This window comes from Sesamum indicum, linkage group LG6 (assembly GCF_026168435.1).
Source record: "Sesamum indicum cultivar Baizhima isolate 11 linkage group LG6, ASM2616843v1, whole genome shotgun sequence".
Taxonomy (NCBI): domain Eukaryota; kingdom Viridiplantae; phylum Streptophyta; class Magnoliopsida; order Lamiales; family Pedaliaceae; genus Sesamum; species Sesamum indicum.
In genome coordinates this window covers 27878430-27898352 of record NC_142662.1, presented here as the reverse complement: position 1 = coordinate 27898352, position 19923 = coordinate 27878430, and the positions used below count along the sequence as shown (strand labels likewise).

The following is a 19923-nucleotide window of genomic DNA, read 5'->3' as shown; positions in this document are numbered from 1 at the left end:
AGCTCTGATGGAGGAAAAGTTGAAGCCATACATAGATGAGTGGGCAGTTATATTTGTTATATGATTGACATGCTGTTGAAGGGGCCTATTCAGACATCATAAAGACAGGCACTTTTTGTATAAGAGACTACTCATTATTGCTCTATAAATAATATTAGTTGAAATCAGAAGGGTTTTTGATATTGGCAATCCAAGTTAGGCCCGGTGTCCACACTAAAGATGTTGGCATATCGTTGGAAGTATCCGATCCGATCGTAGACCCGGGCATCGGTGGGAATTCCGCATTCGAGTCCCCCATTTATAATATTCGTAAGGAGGCCAAAACCAACGGTGCGGTTAGCCGCCACATCCTGCTTTGTGGGAAGGTATCGTCCAATTATGACGTTATGACAAGAGGGCTTGGGCTTCTGCTCCGTCATCCAAAACCATAGGGCGGTTTTCCATGAGATGACAGAATTGTTGGACACTATTTCCGGGTTATGAAGACCGTCAAATCCCAAGGCTCTTCCTGCTGGTCCATAGTTGTAGTTCCTGCAGACGATACCATATATCAAATGTTAGTAAGGGGGTTAGGCTAATAAATATGCATAGCGTGTATGTATGCATGTGTCCACTACCACTAGCTTACCAGGATAGTTGAATAGGGCCTCTTCCTTTGTAGGATTTGCCGGGGGAGCAAGGCCATCGGGTGTTGGTGGAATCACAGTAATCACTCTGAGGACTGACCTCCTCCTTGAAGCAGAGACCCCACGCATAGGGGCCATCGGGTGCAGTAGCCCATCCTCCAGTTGTCTCGTGGGAGATTTGAGCGAGAAATGCTGCGATTTCTCGCTTCCTAGTAGCTAAGTTTCCGGTGTTTCCGAAGCTTGGGAAGCACCTTGATGCCTGCACGAAAGACTCGTAAGTGAAGAAGTCTTTGGCAGGGCAAGCTGCGTCATCCTTGTGTAGGAAGATGGAATGGAAGAGCTCTTTGCTAAGGATTGAGGAAATGGAGAAGGCCCAACTGGTGCAGATTGTTAAATTGCAAGCTAACACCACTAGCGGCAAAAAGCAACATCGCCTGACCATTATGTTTGTCGTTGCTGACTTGCTGTTGTGGAGTTATTCATGATCTTTGGCTGCAGTATCTCCACTATATATACTACAAGTATTCTCATGAATTAATTGGAGTCCAAGTCATCGGTCAAAGTTCCATCATCTATCAACAATCATATTTCTCTCTCTCTCTCAAAGTAACCTAACATGCATTGCGACGTACAACCCCACTTGAAATTTTCAATTTTGTGATATGTACAGCTCCACTAGAAATTTTCATAGAGATTGTGTGTAATGAGCTGAGGTTGAGCATGCACAAGAGTGGACCAATTCGGAGTGAGAGGAGTCTACGATAGTGGAAATGTCGACACATCGCATTTCTTTTACTCTTTATTTAAGTCACATGGTCCAAGGAGTAGTGCTTGCTTTGTATTGGAACTATTTGAGATTAAACCATTTCTGTCCTGTTAAGTATGAAATGGTCAAAGCCCGGCCGGCACTCGGGTGGGGAATAATAATAAGGATTATTGTATTTTGCTATTCGAATTATAATTATTTTTATATTGTGATATTTAAAAAAAATTATGTTAATTTAACATTTTAATTTTATGAAATTTTGTATTTTGCTATAAAATTTAAATCCCAAAATATAAAAATAAATATAATTTCAATGATAAAATGTAATTTATCCTCGTAATAATATATGTGGAGGGGGGTGGGGGGGTTTGTGTGTTCGTAATTTTTATTTTCTGGACCATATTGCTCTTTGAGAAGTCAACTCAATGGGATTACGCAGATTGTGCTGTGCCGAAGAAAGTGGAGTTTCATGATTGATCGGAAACATTATAACGATGGGTTGAAGGGTCGGCCCAAGTACCATAACTGGAACATAAATAAAAAGAATAACGCCCAGGTACTTACTTGGTGGGCCTGTAAGTGTAAGATACAGATACGTACGGGCCCAGGTACTTTCTTGGTGGGCCTGTAAGTGTAAGATAGAGATACGGTACGGCTAATGTTTTGCTTTCAAATTCAAACGAGTGACCGTTGGCGTTGGGTGGCTGATTCAAAGTTTCATCTCAATTTAATTTTGTTTTATTTAGCAGCATCACTACTTGACTTGTTCACTACCATTCCTCCAAAAACCATAAACTCGTCGCTTGAGTTTAGCTCGCACACTGTCACACAACTCCCTGTCCATGTCCATCTCCTCATCCGCCGCCAGGCCCCATGGCTGGCAACGCCCTCTACACCCTTTACAGGTAGTCATTAACGCTGATGGCAGCCATCTATTCTTCAAGAATTGTTGTTTTTTGTTCTTCTAATCTCCAAAAATACTGCAGATTGTGGGGATATCAGTTTTCTGTTTCCTAGTTGCTGCCTTTTATTGCTTTCTTGGCCTTTTCCTTGGCAACAGAATTGCAGAGATCACAGTGAACACTGCCTTCTCCTTTGCGGTATATATTCAAATCTTTTACCCGCCCATCTTTTTTGCTTCAACAATTTAACAATTGTACTTTTCTCCTTTCTTGCAATGTGTAGGCACTTTGTGTTGCTCTTCTGTTTATTAGGTGTGCGGCCATAGATCCTGGTGACAAGAGCAGATTTAGATTTAGAAAGAAGAAGAGGAAGGGCAACAATTCCATTGGGCTTCCAAAGCTTAATTATGGATACATTTTCAGCCGGATTTTGTTGAGATTCTTCAAGAGGATGGAGCGCAAGATCCTTAGGACTTGGATAAGAAGGAAGTATTTAGATCCTTGGAATACTAAAATTCAGATGGAGCCCCTTATCCCATTTCCCCTTGTCCTTGAGGACGATTCTCTTACTCCTAATCCAAAAGACGATGACATCTCTTTTTGCTCCCTATGTGATTTTGAGGTGGAAAAGATAGTGGCGTTACCTATTGAGTTCAACTTCCATGAGTGTCTTTTAGCTATTAAATGCCTTTTTCAACTTGTCATTCCTCAGGTTTACAGGTATAGTAAACATTGTCGGACTTGCAACCGTTGTGTTGAGGGATTTGATCACCACTGCAGAGTAGGATATCATGTCTTGAATTAGAGATATTGCATTCTTCTTCTTCTACTTTTTTCTTTTTATTGTTGGCTGATTGTTCATATTTGAATTGTTTCAGTGGTTGAACAACTGTGTTGGGAAGAAGAATTACACAACCTTCATTCTTTTGATGATTTTTGTCTTGGTCATGGTTAGTCAATTTCTCATGTTCTCACAAGCATTCTCTGATGATGTACCATTTCAACCGTGTTCACGTTCACATGCTGCTAACTGCTACACAATTCTTATTGCTTCAGCTTATCATAGAAGGAGGAACTGCAGTGGCAGTATTCGTTAGGTGCTTTGCTGACAGCAAGAGTATAGAACAGGAGTTAAACAAAAGACACTATGTAAAATTCCCTAGAGGAGTTCTTGCTGCCTTATCCGTAATATCCCTCATTCTTCTCCTTTGAAATCAAACAATTCATACTTGATCAAGCGTCTGAATATACAACAGCCTTTTTTCGTTTTTCTACTCGCAGGTTATATTCGTTTTGCTGACAACATATAGCACAGCTGCACTTGGACAACTTTTTTTCTTTCATGTACTTCTCATTAGAAAGGTACAGCAGAAACAGGGATTCCCATTTGTACTATGACTTAATCAACGAAAGGCATCGAAATTGGAATTTGTTAACATGTTTGAAACTGAATCTTTGCAGGGAATCTCAACCTATGATTACATTTTAGCAATGAAAGAAGAGAACCAGTCTATGGAACTAGAGTCGCTTGAAGATTCAGACTTTTCTTCTGATGACGAGGAGGGTGATGAGAGTAGCGACTCAGATTCAGCTCAAAAACATGCATTTATACCACGGATCATATGCAAAGAAGGAAAAATGCAGCAGGTGGGGTATAATTAGGAACTATCTTTCTTCAGTTTATGGCAAATAAATCTTACAACATAACAATACTAACCGTAAACAACCTGTTGCAAGTTTCAGAACCCACAAAAATTGGCCATAAGGATTGATGATGGAGAAGCAGACTCCTCCTCCTCCTCATCATCTATGTTGAATAAAAAGCAAGGTTTCCGTGCAAGCATTGATCCATGGAAACTAATCAACCTGAGCCGAGAAAAGGCCCTATTTGCTGCCGGGAAAGCCAGGGAAAGGCTTGTGAGACAAAAACCGATGGTAGAAAGTGATCCAATGAAGCCCCTACCGCTGGAAACAAAGAGTGGACCACTTATGAAACCAGATAAAGATATGACGCCTCTGATCGCCAAAGGGAGACTTATAAACTCACCTCGACACTTCTCCAGTCCAAGAAGACGACTTTCCTGTTCTCCAGTGCAACTGCAGCATGGAACTACAACTGTGCCATCGCCTAAGCACAGATACAGAAGTGATTTCGATTTGAAGTTGACTCAGGTCTCCAGAGAGCTCGAGACTTACATATCCAGACAGGTCTTATGCTCTGTATTGAAGAGTAACGGCAATGAGGCTTCTCCCAGATAGCAACGCAAATCACTGCAACTTATGTTATATTCTCAGCCTTTGAGAAATATCTCATTTTTTTATCCTCATATTTGTAAGATATTGACCAGGAGATTTTTATTTACACACGACAGATTTATCCATGCCTTCGTTGTACCATATTTAGTTTCATAACCTAAATATTAAAAAATCAAAATATGCTCATACATCTCATGTTTCTATTCCTACATTGTACTTGATAACTTAGTCCAAGAATAGACATTGATCCACATTTATGATCCCTTAACTAAATTTCTTGAACCCTGTTTTTCTGGCAGAATTCTGAACAGGCAACAAAAATGGATTACCCACCAACACATTTGTCATTCCCGCTCTGTCTCCCCAAATTTTTATGCCAGGCAAAGCACAAAGGAAATTCATCCCTACAATAGAAGGGCCACCATGCATTCGCATTACCAGTATGTTTCGGTTTTAATCTATAGACCTCATCTGATTTAGCAATAGATGGCAAAAGCAAAAGTTCAACAACTAAAGCGGATAGCACTATGTTCCCTCTGCGTTCGATTTTCCACATCCCTCTACATTTCAATTACATTGATACAACTGTCGAAACACTTCTCGGTGCAACCTTCTACACTTTATTCACAATCTGTTATACAACTAATAGTACAGCTTATATTTCTGACTCAAATTCTGGATTTACTGACCAACAGTTGATGAAGAGGGCGTGGTAGGTAGATCAGGAATATTATAATCACTTTCCTTTCCACTGGTGTTGAGCTTAACTTCTTTCCCACGCTCCACGTTGTTTGGCTCCTTTACCAAGACAGGTTTGAACTGACAACATCCAAGAGATATGGTTAGAGTTGCTATCAGTCTGTGTATGGGAGTACCTTGAAGCAGGCAATGCAGAGGGAATGTTCAATGGAGTGGGAAGAGGGGGAAGATATGATGCGCCATTTATCCTTTTACATGGTACCCTGCACTTGGAGGGTGAAAGCAGTGATACTGGCATAAAATATGACGATTCAACAATACCTGGTAAATAGAATATATGACATTCCTTCTTATCCGTGCCATCATTTCTACAAATAGATTGTATCCTTCAAGTTTGTACTCAATGAGTGGATCCCTCTGTGCATATCCCCGTAAACCTACAGCTTGCTGAACGAACTTTAAAGCTTGCAGGTGTTCCTTCCATAATCGATCAATGTTGGTCAATATTAGGAACTTTTCTGCTTCTTTCATCAAACCTGGAGCCTCTTTCTCCACTATTTCCTGGCGCATGAGAGAGGAACAATAATCCATAAACAGGAGAATAAAAGAGACACATTTACAAGGCAACTGGAAACATGTGTCGAATCTTCTCTGCTTATTCAAATTGAGATAAAGCCAATAGCATATAAACAGTTCTTTAATAACACAAGTAATAGTATGCTTGACTAGGCTGGTTATTACAGAGTCATGTCATCTTGGGACAAACGAGGCTAGAAGGCCCCCACAACAGAGAACTAACCCTTTTCTGCAGATATGCTTCACGTCCACGAAGGTGAAGATAATCTCTTAACTCCTCATAAGTGGAACATTTACCTTCCAACAACTCAGGAGTTAAATCATTTAAAAGATAGCAATACCTACAAAGAAGCAAAAGAAAGAGTTATTATTGAAATAGTCTGGTCTCTGTTGAGAAAAGCAACAAAGAACTAGAAATACACAAAAAGATAAAGATTTACATGGTTCAGCAAGAAAGGGCTTATGTCTATGGACAATTTGTATAACCTTCAGTTAGCGAGACACCAAGTTACAAACTCGGTAGTGTGCTATTCCTACTGGTGCAAATAAAGATGAAGGAAGACAAAAGTTCAGGATCTCAACAGTAGATGAAAGGAAAGAAAGCAACAGTAAAGACTAATATTTGGAGTATTCCATGAGTGTTTAAATACTTAAAATAGGTCCGCTGGAGTGGAAGTTTCTCTAAGTGTACAAGATGAAGGGAGGAGTTGGTTTAGCTATTTCCATCAAGAGGTATGTATAACCCAAGACATTCCCTTGAAAGGGACCAAAGCAAGATGAAAGATCGGAATTAGAATCTGCCCAAGTAAGTGATAACCCACTTGTTGATTTAATTGAAAAATTTATAAATGAACAGTGTAACAAGACTTGCAACAAAGCCAGACACTTTTTGCGTCTTTTGACACATACCAGGATACCCGAGGCCGCATAAGTGGCAGAAGTAAGGACAGTGTTAGCTAGTTGGTAAGACAAACTTTAAAATGAAGCAATAAACTGGCTTTGCATAATTGCAGAAGTGAAGGATTCAACTTACTGTTGAAGTTTTGCTATAAGCTTCTCAAAATCCCAATTTTCCCTGGGAGCATCAGAACCAATATTTGCCTATATGCATTATCGAGAAGTACAAACAAATATTACAGCCGTTGTGTACCAAAGCATCAAGAACACATGACTGAGAACAGAATCAAGCAGATTGTTACCTCTAGTATATCATCCATTGTCAATTCAGCATATTCAATTAGGAGGGATTCGAGATCATCAGATTCTAAGGCCCTCCTCCTCTCTGTGTATACTCGATCTCTTTGGCTGTTCAAAACCTCATCGTATTCAAATAATTGCTTTCTAATATCGAAAAAGTAATTCTCCACTTTTCTCTGAGCTTCATCTAGTGCTTTTGTCAGCATCTTGGATTCAATTGGCAAGTCTTCAACTCTAAACGCTCTCATCAAACCCTAGATGCAACAATAGCATTAACCTCTTTACTACCATATTAACAGGAATAAAATGCTCGAAGCCAAAGAATACCTGAATTCGATCTCCACCAAATATGCGAAAAATGTTATCTTCAAGACTAAGAAAGAATCGGGAACTTCCCGGGTCTCCCTGTCTTCCACTACGACCACGCAGCTGCACACGCATTAACAACATAGAATTGGAAGAAATGGAAGGCAGATAAAACAGAAAAGTTAATGAAGCACCACATTCTCTTCACAAATGAGGCAATATATCATGCCTGAACATGAGGAGGATATAAAGTAAACCTGATTATCAATTCGGCGTGACTCATGACGTTCTGTACCCACAACATGAAGCCCACCAGCTGAGACAACCTATCACGGCCAATTAAATAAAATCAAATAAAAGAGACAAATAACTCTTTGGGGCCAAAAAGAAATCATCCTAAAGAGTAAAGAGAAGCCAACAATTGCCTTAAGGACGAAACTTATGGAACATCACCTTCTCCCTCTCTTTCTCCGTGTAAACCTTATATTCTTTAACAATTTCCAGAAATGCACTGCGCAGCTTTGATATTACTTCATCCTGAACAGGTCCCTAGATATTCATATTTTAGATTTATTAGTTACTAAATATTATATGAGCAAGTACATATGCCTGCCCAATTTATCCTCCAACTGCAGTCAAATCATGCTTCAGCTTGTAAGGACCCACTCTGTTACCAAATTTCACCTTTTCACAAGAATATGACAGCCACTCTTCTGCCTCAAGCTCAGTCAATGACCTCCGACCCCATGTTTTGGCAGCAAACTGTACGGCTTCCTCCGCCAATTTGGAGTTTTCATTGGATAGTGTGCACGGAAACAGGCTCTCATTAACCTGGAAGGAATTTGATTCCATGAATCAATATCAGAAGATGCACAAGACAACAGAAAAGATGAAACAAGATCCAGATACATTAAATAATTCCAACCTTCCATGTTTTCTTTGGAGGAGGTTTCTTTACAGAAACAAAAACTCCTTCAGCTGGCCTTACAACTCTGCATCACTTTAATCAGTCATTGACAATGTAAACCATAAAATGGGTAATAAATATCTTGCATATTCTTAGAATGCTTCTTGTAAAGTGGTGTTGCCTTTGCACCAAAACATCTCATTTCTCTTAAAATTGCAACACAGTTATCCAACCCCATCTAACTGAGCATGTGTCTTTACATAAAGCTTCATATACAAGCATGCTCTGCATATAGATCAGAAAGGCAACTTTGCTTGGAATTAGTTAAGGATTCTAATGGATCCTTTTTAAAATATAAATAACAGGATAGTGCTTGTATGTGTGTATTCATCAAATTAATACAAATATCACTTTTATTTCGACGTTGTAAGGTCAAGGCTGAGGAGATACCTTGGCATCAACATCTCTCGTAACTTCAGTCTCGCCATAAATTCTGCATTACCACCAAGGATTATGTCAGTACCACGGCCAGCCATGTTTGTTGCAATTGTAACCGCCCCAAGACGTCCACTTTGCGCCACAATTTCAGCTTCTCTTTCCACATTTTCTGGTTTTGCATTCAGAACCTTTAAAGATATCGTGTTAAGTAGATGTTCCTCCGGTAGAAGAGAAAAAAGATAACAAGTTTTGCATCATCATTGTAACAAAATAGAATCATTAAAATGTAAAATATCAGAGGATGTTATGCTAACCTCATGCTGAATTCCAGCTTCACGTAGCTGTTTAGATAATGCATCACTCTGCTCAACACTAGTTGTACCAACAAGCACCGGCCGACCTGTTTTATTCATCCGAGATATCTCTACTACAACTGCTCGCCATTTTCCTGTAGTTGCTCGGAACACTACATCTGATTCATCCTTTGGGGTGTGGGAAACAGTAGAAGTTACTAGAAGCTCTTAATTGTGACGCAAGAAGTAAGACAGAAATGGGAAGGAAAAAAAGGGGCAGCATTTGCCGCAGACCTATTCTTTTTCTTTATGATTGCTAATTACCACCCACCCACCCAAAAAAAAAAAAAATTAATTACCTAACACCTGCATGCTAACATAAAATTACAGCGATGTGGTACATATCACCTAGATTTCTGCACATGCAAGGAAAATGTGGTTTTAAAGAGCAGAATCAATAAATCATGTTGTGTCAATCACATCTCCCCTCTCATCTTCCAGTGCATTTTTTTCACTATATTCCAAACTTCAAAAATCATGAGATTAAGAAACTATGTTCTGAATTTTTTCAATGTTATTTGCAACTAATATCACATTAAATGAAAAGTTACTGGTTTGAATTCATTTCAGATTTTCTCTTTTCTTGTCCCTCCCTTCTTCCATCCCTCCTAGGAGAGACATTTTCCAAATCCTTTTCATTTCCTAGGTTTTGAAATCTAAGCCCAAACAATACAAAAGCAACAAAAAGATTCATCACTTGCATGATGCAAAGGCATGCACAGGAATGAACCTTTCTTATCATGGGCTTGTTTGTGGGAACAATTGTAACTTTCAGCTTGTATATGCTCTCAAATTCTGCACTCTCAGTAGCAGCAGTGCCAGTCATGCCACAAAGTTTTGGAAACTACATCAACCATCAAAGTCAAACATCAGAAAAAACTTCAGTAGTGAGAAAGGACTAGCCCCACCATACACACATAAATTACAATCTGCATCTGCACAAATTACTGAAGATGATACACAAACCTGAAGAAAGAAGTTCTGGTAGCTAATTGAAGCCAAGGTCACAGTTTCATTTTGTATGGGCAGGCCTTCTTTTGCTTCAACTGCCTGGTGAAGTCCGTCACTCCAACGTCGCCCCTATGAACAATGTAATCAACTCTACATTTAATTCTCAGAAATAGGAGGAAATAACTAGAAGACTCATGTTCTAATTGAATGTGAAAGAAAAAATCATAACAGGAAAATGTAAAAAATCCACCAGCAGAAAGAATAACTTTTCAAATAACCCAATTTGGTTCTTAGAATCTGAATAAAACTAGAAGTTTCAAAAGAATCTCATTTAGCAAATTTGTGATTATCAGCCAAGTTTAAAAACTATCAAGAGCCTACAGTGATTGTAATCCAACTAAAACCAATATAAGAAGTCACAAGTAATGCGCAATTAGTTATTTTAAAACAAACAAGTTACTAATGATATGACAAACTGACGAAGAAACAAACTAAAAGAAAGATCCGTTATAAGTTATAATAAAACAACATATAAGCCCGTCTTACAGTACCTTATAAAGTTGCAATACCACTAGAATCATAAGAATGAAGTAAAAAACAAACATGGTTATACTTCATAAAAATGCAGAAAGCAGCCATGGTTGATCCTTGTATCCGAGAGCTTACACTAAGTCTTGTTACTTATGCAGTTTATTCTCAATTTTCGAGAATTACATGCAACTAATCAGCCATTTGTAGGATGATAAAGTAATCAAAAGGAGAATAAAAACTTCTTTTCCACTCAAAATACGGCCAAAAGAAGCCAAAAACATAAAATGTTGAATGTACAAATGTACTCCTTAAGTTTCCAATTTCATAAACCCCCATCCCCTTTCATCTCATCTCTCTCCCTTATACATATTACTTGATTCTTCATATATTTAATAACATTGAATTATTCACTTACTCACTAATTCATTTTTAATCAGGTGAAAATTTAAAAGAAGAATCTATTTTTAAAAATTTATTTTGCTTGATTAATTAAATATGTAACCAAAATTTAGTTAGTCAAATACTTAAAGTTTTATTCATTAATTTAGATTATTAATTATTTTACAGTAGCTAAATAGCAATACATAAAATTTGAATCATTATACATAAAATGAAAAACAAAGAGAAACTAAGAATAAAAATGAAATAAAGAGTAATATTATCTAAAAGACAAAAGAAACAAAAAGAAGAAGTAATAAGCCTACAAACTATGCCATAAATCTAGACACCCTATGGTAAGTGAAAATTACAAACTATGCCATAAACATGTGAATTACACACGTGGGGAAAGCATTATTTTACCATTAACACAGGTCAAAACCAAGAAGCAAAAGTCAGAGGGTGCTTCTAGAATAACATTGATTTTTTTGGCCAACATCATCTAGTTTGAAGCTGGAAAAGGAGTGGTGGAGAATCCATAGTTTGAACTTATATGACAGGGATCTGAACGTAATCATGTATATTTCCAAAAATTCAGAGTGTAGGCTATAATATGACTAAACCTCAAGGACTTTGTTGATAGTTATTAGTTATCCCTTTATGCTATGGAAAGTACAAAAATTTATGTCATTGACTAGGCCACCATAAGATAACAATTAAGACACAAGAACAACAATTGAGCAAACCAATCACCAACTACACACAAATTTCTGAAATAAAAGCTCAAAGCTGCCACATGCAACATACACGCAAGCTATAAACAAAAGGAAATAGAGTGAGATAGGCAGATAACAGTGGAGTGTGATGGGAGAGAGGGAGAAGTAGAGAGATTCATAGAAAAATGTACATTACCCTCTTGGGTAAGAAAAAGCATGAGACTTACCTGCATTACTCGTCCAGTAAACTCATCCACTATGAGAACCTCCTTGCCTCTGATTATATAGTTTACATCTTTAAGAAAAAGTTCCTTAGCTTTTATTGCATTTAATATGTACGATGCCCATTGCTCTCTTGGATCATATAAATCTTTTACATCCAGAATTTCTTCAGCATCTGCATAACCCTGTTCTGTAAGTAAAACTGTTTTTTGTTTCTCATCTACCTGCATAAGTTATAATAGTTTTAGTCAAAAGTTGTTATATCTCATCTCTAGCTAAAACATAGAACCAATCATGGTGTATTCTGATCTCTTCATGACGAACAGATACTGTAGATACTTCTTGTCCACTAATAATTTGCAACCTATAATGGGTTTTGATTACATTTGAGTAACATTGCTCACTCAAACCAAAATAACTTATGTCCTCATATTTTGTGTAGTAACAAGCTGAGCAGGAAGCAATAACCTAAGACTGGTTCTCTTTTAAGTGAATTAAACATCAGAAACAATTATTCCAGTAACTTGAGTTTCTTACAGTATAATGTATATCTCGCTCAAAGGCCGAGGCAATCTTAGCAGCTTTGTAGTAACGATCACTTGGTTTTTCCGCAGATCCTGATATGATGAGAGGAGTCCTTGCTTCATCAATGAGAATAGAATCAACCTCATCGATGACACAGTAATTGAAAGGCCTCAAGACAAGTTCATCAACGCTCTGTAAGATCAACAAACCATTTCAGACAAGCATGCATCACCGATACGTTCAGTAAGCATACGAATAGATTTATAAAAATATTTACAAAGCAAAAGAACTACTTTCCGTGGCAAGATTATCTCTTAAATAATCAAAGCCCAACTCACTGTTTGTAACATATGTGATGTCACATAGGTAGTTTTCCCTCCTTTGTTCACTTGTCATATTCTCTGCCATCATTAACTAAATGTCAGAGGGTAGTCACTGTTTCGAATAGAAAGAAACTAAAAGAAGAGAATGTTGGAGCATGCACTTCAAGCTGCGCTAGAACAGAAGAGAAAAGAGAGGCGGGAAATGAGATAGATAAAAGGAGGAAGAAGGGGAGGAAAAAGAATAGTTTCTTGAACATGTAGGATGAATTCTGATGAGCTGGGTTAAAAACATAAATATGTTGAGAAGCATCACCAGGCCAGGTGTCATGAGGACTTGAAATTGCAAAATGAATCGCCAAACAAGTATGATCTATTAGTACGACATTTGAATTGACCACATGTAGATAAGGTGGTTGTGGATTAAACAGTTTCTATAACAGATACTATCTGCATCATAGGTGAAATTATAAACCCAGTTAGCATGTTTCTGCAGGATGTTTAAGAGTTGTGCGCAATTTATATTTGTAATACAACTGGGATATTATGCACGGCTGTCCACTCCACAACATGTTTTTAAGCTTCAGTTTGGGGCGAAACAGTATTTGCATGAATTAATTAGTGGGATTAGCTGTTGTAGCTAAGGCTTACCTCAAATCCTAATGATTGTTATTTATACCATATAAATTGGCAAGAGCAGGTTAGGTCTAGGAACTTAAAAGTTCAAAAGAATTAAGAAATGATAGCAACCAGTTTACTGGTGTTTCAAGAAGTATGCTTACTCAAAAACATGAAATTAAAGCCAAAATCTTTGATGTAAATGGAAGGAACTATAAGCTGCCTTCCAGTAGTGGGGTATGAACAAGTCATGTGCAACACGTACGCTGAATTAAGCCAACCTTCAATCCAAGAAAACGTGGAACTTGACCGACCCATTCGCAATCTCGTCGAGCCAAATAATCATTAACAGTAACAACATGAACTCCTTTCCCAACCAATGCATTTAGAAAAGCAGGCAATATGGCAACAAGTGTTTTTCCTTCTCCTGTTTTCATTTCAGCTATTTCTCCTTTGTGGAGAACCATACCACCTATGCAGCATGCAGGAAGAGCAAGGAGTCAGGAACAGTTAGCACCAGAAAATTTGTGCATTTGCCAAAATTGCCACCTCCCTCCTTTCCACTTTAAAAACATGGCAATTAATGTGTGTGATGAGGTTTTTAAACACAGGCGGCCGCCCGCTCATCACACATGCGTGCAATGGGTTTCGAACCTAACACCTCAAGTGTGAAAAAGTAACCATTGGGGTGTTCGGGGGATGGCTACAGGTATACACTTGGACTCTAATTTGTCAACAAAAAAGACATCGAAGATTGATAAGTCTCCAAGTAGAGAACAAACCTATTAATTGTACGTCAAACGGCCGAAGGCCTAGAACCCTTTTAGAAGCCTCTCTCACTATGGAAAATGCTTCCTGCAAGAAAACAAATTAGCAGATGGGACTGCCGTAAGAGCTGACTCTATTCACGTTCTAATTTTAGTAATCAGAGATAAATCACAAGAAACTTTTTAGTGTTTCTATAGAATTAGCAGCCAGGGGTTGAGACTTTCAAAACGGTATACGGTTTTCCAACCAGTTCCCGGACATCAAACTAAACGACTTCCCATGCTTGGAAAAGTGAAGCATACTGAAAAACAAGCAATAGCAACCAGTTCTGGGTAGAGAAAAAACTTGCTGCTAAGATTGAAGATGAGCGGACGTACGGGTAAAAGGGAGTCCAAGGAATCACCGCGACTAGCACGTTCTTGCAACGCGGAGGTCCTTTCCCTCAACTGGGAATCGGAGAGAGACGAAATCTCAGGCTCCATCTGATTGATGAGCGCAACGGTGGTAGCATAGAGGTTTCTGGTGGACTCTCCAGTATCTGTGCCAGTGCCGAAAATCCCGCCAAGGAGTCCACCCAATGCCGCAACCGGACCAGGACCGGCATACAATCTCCTACGCGCTCGAACTCTCGATCTTCCAGCAATACTCCTTAGTTTGGGGGGGATAATGAGAAAGTCGAAGTCCAGCAAATTGGTAGAGTGGGAGAGGGAGAATTTGGGAGAAAGGAGGGGGAGGCTGAGGGAAGGACGATGGCTGGCAACTGGCGGTGCAGCTGCCATGGTGGATTGCGGAAGAAGTAAGAAAAAGGCGGAGTATTAATATGTATATTTGGGAGAGAATAGGAGATGCGTGGGTTGGCTGAATGCTGCTGGGGTGGCGCACGGCTTCAGCTTCAATTGTGTGAGAATTAAGGGGTAAAGAGATGAGGTCTGAAATTCACAGAAAAGATAGGAGAGGATGGTGTTGGGGGGATAAGACCACGTCACACTCACACTATAACCTAATAATTAACACTTTTAGTTATTCCAAATTGCATTTCGGGATATATTTGGTTTTATAGGAGACAAAAACTGTTGCATATGTGGTTTCAAAACACAAATAACTTTAATTTTGTTTTATGAAAATCACTGTGATCAAATATGGTTTCAACAGTTTTAAGAAACAGCATTACAATTTTGGTCGTCAAAGGCGGTGAGTGTTGTATTATTTGGGTTGTACTTTGTATGGTTAATATATTAGATTTTCATATAATAAAAAAAAAATAGACTTTAAAACATAGTAGATATTAATATTTTGAATGAAAATAACTTTAATTTGATTATTTGAATGGATAAAATGCGTGTCTATTGCATCTTGAACACCAGCCCCCAACAGAGGGATTCCAAATTCAAGAAGACAATGTTGCTAGGTGCACAAGTTTAAGAACATGTAAACTAATTTGAATACAGTTTAGTAGTAAATGATAATTTTTCTTTGTGGTTGTGTTTCCTAAATGAATACCGTACCACTTAAGTATATTTTTACACATTATTTTAGTTGGGAGGTACAACAGGGGTTGCATATAAAATTTTCATAATATATTGATTATTACAAAATTTTATACTTTTTATTTATATTTATTTTGTTATAATTACTTAAGAAAATTGTCATATTGCATCATTAGTTTTGATAGTTTCAAATTTTTTAATATTGCACTATTCAAATAATAATTTTGTAAGTTGAAAATATCATTATGATCAACATCAGATATTTAGAGTTCATAAAATTTGTTTCTTGTTTAATTATAAAAACTTAATATTGTAAAATGTTGTGAATATAATTAACCAACTAGAATATAGTATTCGATTGATTAAATAAAATGAAAACTAAATATTAAAGATTATAAAATTAAAATTCCAAGTATCATTAGTGGCCTTTTCTTAAATGAAATTAAAAAATAATATTGAGGTATGAATTTTGTGATATTTGTATTGATGCAGTAAGAAGGACATAACGTATTTAGCTTAGTGGGTGAAAAATCGCGTACGCATTTGGCTGCACAAGATAAGGACACGTCTAATTGTGAGTCTCTTTCCCAACTTAGTACGGCCCCCACCGCAATGAAATCAGACACGCCTGAACGGTAAACTTGCCGGCTCCAAACCCTAGCCCTAATCTTCCTTTTTGCATATGGATCCTCCTGCCGGCCCCGAAGACCCTCGAGCCGCCTCCAACGGCGACAACAGCCACGTCCCCAAGAAGCCCAAGCTCTCCTTCATAACCGATTCCCAAATTCTGGAGGAGTTCGCCCACCACCAGCCCGGTATCGCCCGAATCAATAACGGCAGTTTTGGCAGCTGTCCTGCTTCCATCATCGCCGCCCAGAAGAGCTGGCAGCTCCGCTTCCTGCGTCAGCCTGACGATTTCTTCTTCAACCACCTCCAGCGCCAAATCATCCACTCCCGTTCCATCATCAAAGACCTCATTAATGCCGACCACGTAGATGAGGTCTCCATCGTAGATAATGCCACCACTGCTGCTGCCATTGTTCTTCAGCATGTTGGCTGGGCCTTCGCCGAAGGTCGTTTCCAGAAAGGTGATGCTGTTGTCATGCTCCACTGCGCTTTCCAGGCTGTTAAGAAGTCCATCGAGGCCTATGTTACCCGAGCTGGCGGCTCCGTTATCGTGGTTCACCTGCCCTTCCCTGTAAATTCCAATGAAGAAATCATAGCTGAGTTTAGGAAAGGCTTGGCTAGGGGTAGGGCCAATGGTAAGAAAGTGAGGTTAGCAATAATTGATCATATAACATCAATGCCTTGTGTTGTAATTCCTGCTCGTGAACTGGTTAAGATTTGTAGAGAGGAAGGTGTGGAGCGTGTATTCGTAGATGCTGCCCATGCTATTGGTAATGTTCATATAGATGTCAAGGAAATTGGGGCTGATTTTTATGTTAGCAATTTGCATAAGTGGTTTTTCTGTCCTCCTTCCGTTGCCTTTTTGTACTGTCGAAAGTCACCCTTATCGCATGATTTGCACCACCCTGTAGTGTCACATGAATATGGGAATGGACTGGCCATTGAGAGCGCGTGGATTGGCACACGGGACTACAGCTCTCAGCTGGTTATTCCTGAAGTTTTTGAATTTACGAATAGGTTTGAAGGAGGCCTTGAGGGTATTCGGAAGAGGAACCATGACAAAGTTGTGGAGATGGGCCAAATGTTGGCCAAAGCTTGGGGAACAAATCTTGGTTCACCTCCGGAGATGTGTCCAAGCATGGCTATGGTTGGATTGCCTTCAAGGTTGGGAATTTTGAGTGACGATGATGCACTGAACTTGAGATCACACTTGAGAGATCATTTTGGTGTTGAAGTACCCATATATTATCAGATGCCAAGAGATGGGCACATTGGAGCCACGGATGGGGATGGCTGTGTAACTGGGTATGCCCGGATTTCTCATCAAGTGTACAATACTCTTGATGATTATGTCAGGTTAAGAGACGCAATTACTCAGCTTGTCCATGATGGAGTGACTTGCAAGATGCTTCAGCGAGAATGAGGAGGTGCGTCATCGAATCATGAAGAGAGTTTTTGTAATACTATGTGAGAAATAATTGCTATTTGAAGCATGAGCAATATATTTTATGCAGAAGTAGTAAAACATGGGAAGTGCATTTCTTGTTGACACACACACACACACATATATATATTTCAGGCGACTGGAAGGATAAATAGAATGATGATAAAAAGGCCTTTATGATTTATACTCTACTTGGTGACTCCGTGACTGGTCTCTTTTCTTGCCAAGCATATATGGATGTCTGCTGATGTTTGATAATCAGCTCCCAGTAGCTCAGATCTTATTCTACTAGTTAATTTTATAAATGAAAAGTGTGTGGAGTGGTATGAGGAAATGTCATGTAAATTCTTTATCGGAGTAAACAGACATGAATTTAGAATCGAAGCACCAGATTTTCTCAGTCTAGCATGGTGACATGTTCCATTGTGGATGCTTGAATGGATGATTTTATAGATAGCTTTTAACAGGCATAATTTGAGAATCTTAATTTCATGTACCTTGATCACATAGGGTTACCAATTTGGAGGTGAATTGAATGGAATGATGTAAGAGATGAATACTTATTCTATCCCCTCAACTTTATTTTGCTGGTTATGCAAAGGTTAGTACCAACAGAAAGGACAGAAACCTTAGCTGCATTTTTCTTTTCTGATCCGTAAGTGGTAAAACTGGGTTGAAAAAGGAATAATTTGAAATTACTACTTGGATTTCTTTTATATCCGAGATGTCTGCTTCACTAGAAAATCCAATCACATACCTTTGTGCTTTTTTAAGTCACATATTACTGATAGCTGTGTTTAGATTCTGGTACTGTCTTGTCACCTGGCTAGAGTATCTGGATTCTTAAAATTCAATAGAACTTAATCAAGTTGACAAATGGGCACAATGCTTCCAAAATTCAATTTGTTTAGACGGAGATGCTCTTAGCCCTTTAAACCTAGTAGATTCCCCTCTCTGCTACCACTCTCTTCTCCCCTTACTTCAACTAGCTCCCTTTCTTCTTAGCCTTCCCATTTCCCACATATCTACTGGAAATGGTTTCTTGATTCTTTGTGAGGTTGTGCCATCAAAGAACAAGATGCTCAATGAAGTGAATGTGCGTAATGTTACTAGGTCTTGAAGCAATATGAGTCAAGGGCACAAGTGGAGCCATTTTTTTCTCTTTGTGATGAGGTTACTCTGTAACAAGATATTTCAGTCATATTATTGATTGGACTAGGGGAGCTTGGGAGGTTTTCTAATATAAATGGTGATGTTCTGTTCTGTCTCTTGGATTTGGAGCTTGTAAGCTCCTCCCTCTTTTCCAAATATATGGTTGCAAACACTCATCAGTAAACTTGGATTTGATTTTTTCAGTCTCTTCCAACTTAGCACCTGTGAAAAAAATAATTAATTTAGGATGTATAATTTGCTTTTTGAATTATTAGGAATGGAGGGGGTTGGTTGTCGGCTACAGTAGGGGCTTAACATCCATCTGACTGACGATAATCTTTGCTTTTGCAGCTTGTTGAAAAGTATTGGGGATTGTTCTGATGAATAAACTGCATTTGACATGCTCTTGTGTGTCTGGTTTGCCCCCAAGGATGATGAATTTTGGAGGATGCCACTGAATAGGCAAGCAAAGAGTGTTATGCAAAAACTGGAAGTATTGATGTTTCTAGTGTGAGATTTAACAACTAGAGGCTAACATCCTAGTTTATGGGCCTTGCGCTGTCTACATGTACCGGTCTTGACAATAAATCTGTAACTATTGTTATTTTCTTTCCTCTTGCAAATTAAGCAGTGATATACTACCTTTCTTGGTATTGCATGTGGGATCTCGAAGACCCCAGCACTCGGTTGGTTTTACCTTCGAAAATGCCGATGTCCTAAAAAGTGGTGTGTTGTTTTTTCTGAAAATCACTCTGAAGACAAGTATTTTAGTAAACCTGCTGTGGATATTATGGAATAATTTGCAATGAAGTCCGTTCCAAAACAAGGCTATTAAATTACTGGAGATCATCTGGAAAAGTTGCACATCAGTTCTCGCCTAACCATCAAAGAATTGGTTGTAGCCTATGGGAGATGGGAGAAAATTGATAGAAGTTCATAGCTAGCTATGGCTGTGAGTTGAAATTTTTGGCTATAAAAGATTATCGTGCAACTTGTCTGCAGAAAATGCAGGTGCAGAATCATTGTTCGATTCGTCTTAAATTCCTTGTTATATTTGCTCTCATGATCATCTGGCTAAGATTTGTGCTAACGGTTAATTAACTACGGTCAATGTACGCATTATTGCTAGAGGAAAGTACTATAGGAATCAAGGGGAGG

General features: G+C 38.6%; 4 protein-coding genes and 1 long non-coding RNA gene across 12 annotated transcripts; 2 read left to right on the top strand and 3 right to left on the bottom strand.

Moving 5' to 3' along the window:
- Nucleotides 1–8: 8 nt before the first annotated feature.
- Nucleotides 9–1102, bottom strand: LOC105162980 (Chitinase family protein). The gene is made up of 2 exons (XM_011081163.3): nt 629–1102; nt 9–531 (listed from the first exon to the last, which is right to left on the bottom strand). The coding sequence occupies exons 1-2, from the start codon at nt 1066–1068 to the stop codon at nt 165–167; spliced, it is 807 nt and encodes a 268-aa protein (XP_011079465.1). The 5' UTR covers nt 1069–1102; the 3' UTR covers nt 9–164.
- A 988-nt stretch (nt 1103–2090) lies between these two features.
- Nucleotides 2091–4675, top strand: LOC105162981 (DHHC-type zinc finger family protein). Of its 2 annotated transcripts, XM_011081167.3 has the most exons (9): nt 2093–2297; nt 2379–2492; nt 2578–2916; nt 3007–3075; nt 3173–3244; nt 3351–3479; nt 3576–3656; nt 3756–3941; nt 4038–4675. In XM_011081167.3, exons 1-9 carry the CDS (start codon nt 2235–2237, stop codon nt 4551–4553), a joined length of 1569 nt encoding a protein of 522 aa, XP_011079469.1. In that variant the 5' UTR covers nt 2093–2234; the 3' UTR covers nt 4554–4675. The 2 variants fall into 2 exon arrangements, with proteins under 2 accessions (XP_088737817.1, XP_011079469.1); XM_088881691.1 differs by having other exon boundaries at nt 2091–2297; nt 2578–3075.
- Nucleotides 3943–4483, bottom strand: LOC148787973 (uncharacterized). Its single transcript, XR_016065939.1, has 2 exons — nt 4342–4483; nt 3943–4259 (listed from the first exon to the last, which is right to left on the bottom strand). It is a non-coding gene; the product is annotated as an uncharacterized LOC148787973 (long non-coding RNA).
- A 320-nt stretch (nt 4676–4995) lies between the features above and the next one.
- On the bottom strand, nt 4996–15044 carry AGY1 (Albino or Glassy Yellow 1). Of its 7 annotated transcripts, XM_088881686.1 has the most exons (20): nt 14433–15037; nt 14070–14142; nt 13553–13759; nt 12648–12750; nt 12362–12542; nt 11830–12048; nt 9993–10106; nt 9757–9870; nt 8988–9155; nt 8686–8861; nt 8254–8320; nt 8013–8159; nt 7782–7877; nt 7586–7654; nt 7350–7451; nt 7025–7276; nt 6859–6926; nt 6049–6166; nt 5571–5810; nt 4996–5369 (listed from the first exon to the last, which is right to left on the bottom strand). In XM_088881686.1, the coding sequence occupies exons 1-20, from the start codon at nt 14832–14834 to the stop codon at nt 5232–5234; spliced, it is 3054 nt and encodes a 1017-aa protein (XP_088737812.1). In that variant the 5' UTR covers nt 14835–15037; the 3' UTR covers nt 4996–5231. The 7 variants fall into 7 exon arrangements, 6 of the variants coding, with proteins under 6 accessions (XP_088737812.1, XP_020550416.1, XP_088737813.1 ...); XM_020694757.2 differs by lacking the exon at nt 12648–12750 and having other exon boundaries at nt 12362–12541; nt 13569–13759; XM_088881687.1 differs by lacking the exons at nt 14070–14142; nt 14433–15037 and having other exon boundaries at nt 13452–13739.
- Nucleotides 15045–16065: 1021 nt separating this feature from the next.
- LCD (Pyridoxal phosphate (PLP)-dependent transferases superfamily protein) lies at nt 16066–19423 on the top strand. The gene is made up of 2 exons (XM_011081172.3): nt 16066–17596; nt 19117–19423. The coding sequence occupies exon 1, from the start codon at nt 16225–16227 to the stop codon at nt 17590–17592; it is 1368 nt and encodes a 455-aa protein (XP_011079474.1). The 5' UTR covers nt 16066–16224; the 3' UTR covers nt 17593–17596; nt 19117–19423.
- Nucleotides 19424–19923: the final 500 nt, after the last annotated feature.

Coding starts and splice junctions, on each gene's coding strand:
- LOC105162980 (XM_011081163.3), bottom strand. CDS start 1,068: ATGGTCAGGCGATGTTGCTTTTTGCCGCTAGTGGTGTTAGCTTGCAAT. Junction 532..628: donor GGCCCTATTCAACTATCCTG/GTAAGCTAGTGG, acceptor TATCGTCTGCAG/GAACTACAACTATGGACCAG.
- LOC105162981 (XM_088881691.1), top strand. CDS start 2,235: ATGTCCATCTCCTCATCCGCCGCCAGGCCCCATGGCTGGCAACGCCCT. Junction 3,480..3,575: donor GAGTTCTTGCTGCCTTATCC/GTAATATCCCTC, acceptor TTCTACTCGCAG/GTTATATTCGTTTTGCTGAC. Junction 3,942..4,037: donor AAGAAGGAAAAATGCAGCAG/GTGGGGTATAAT, acceptor TGCAAGTTTCAG/AACCCACAAAAATTGGCCAT.
- AGY1 (XM_088881686.1), bottom strand. CDS start 14,834: ATGGCAGCTGCACCGCCAGTTGCCAGCCATCGTCCTTCCCTCAGCCTC. Junction 14,143..14,432: donor CCTTGGACTCCCTTTTACCC/GTACGTCCGCTC, acceptor GTTTTCTTGCAG/GAAGCATTTTCCATAGTGAG. Junction 8,321..8,685: donor CGAGAGATGTTGATGCCAAG/GTATCTCCTCAG, acceptor AAAGTGATGCAG/AGTTGTAAGGCCAGCTGAAG.
- LCD (XM_011081172.3), top strand. CDS start 16,225: ATGGATCCTCCTGCCGGCCCCGAAGACCCTCGAGCCGCCTCCAACGGC.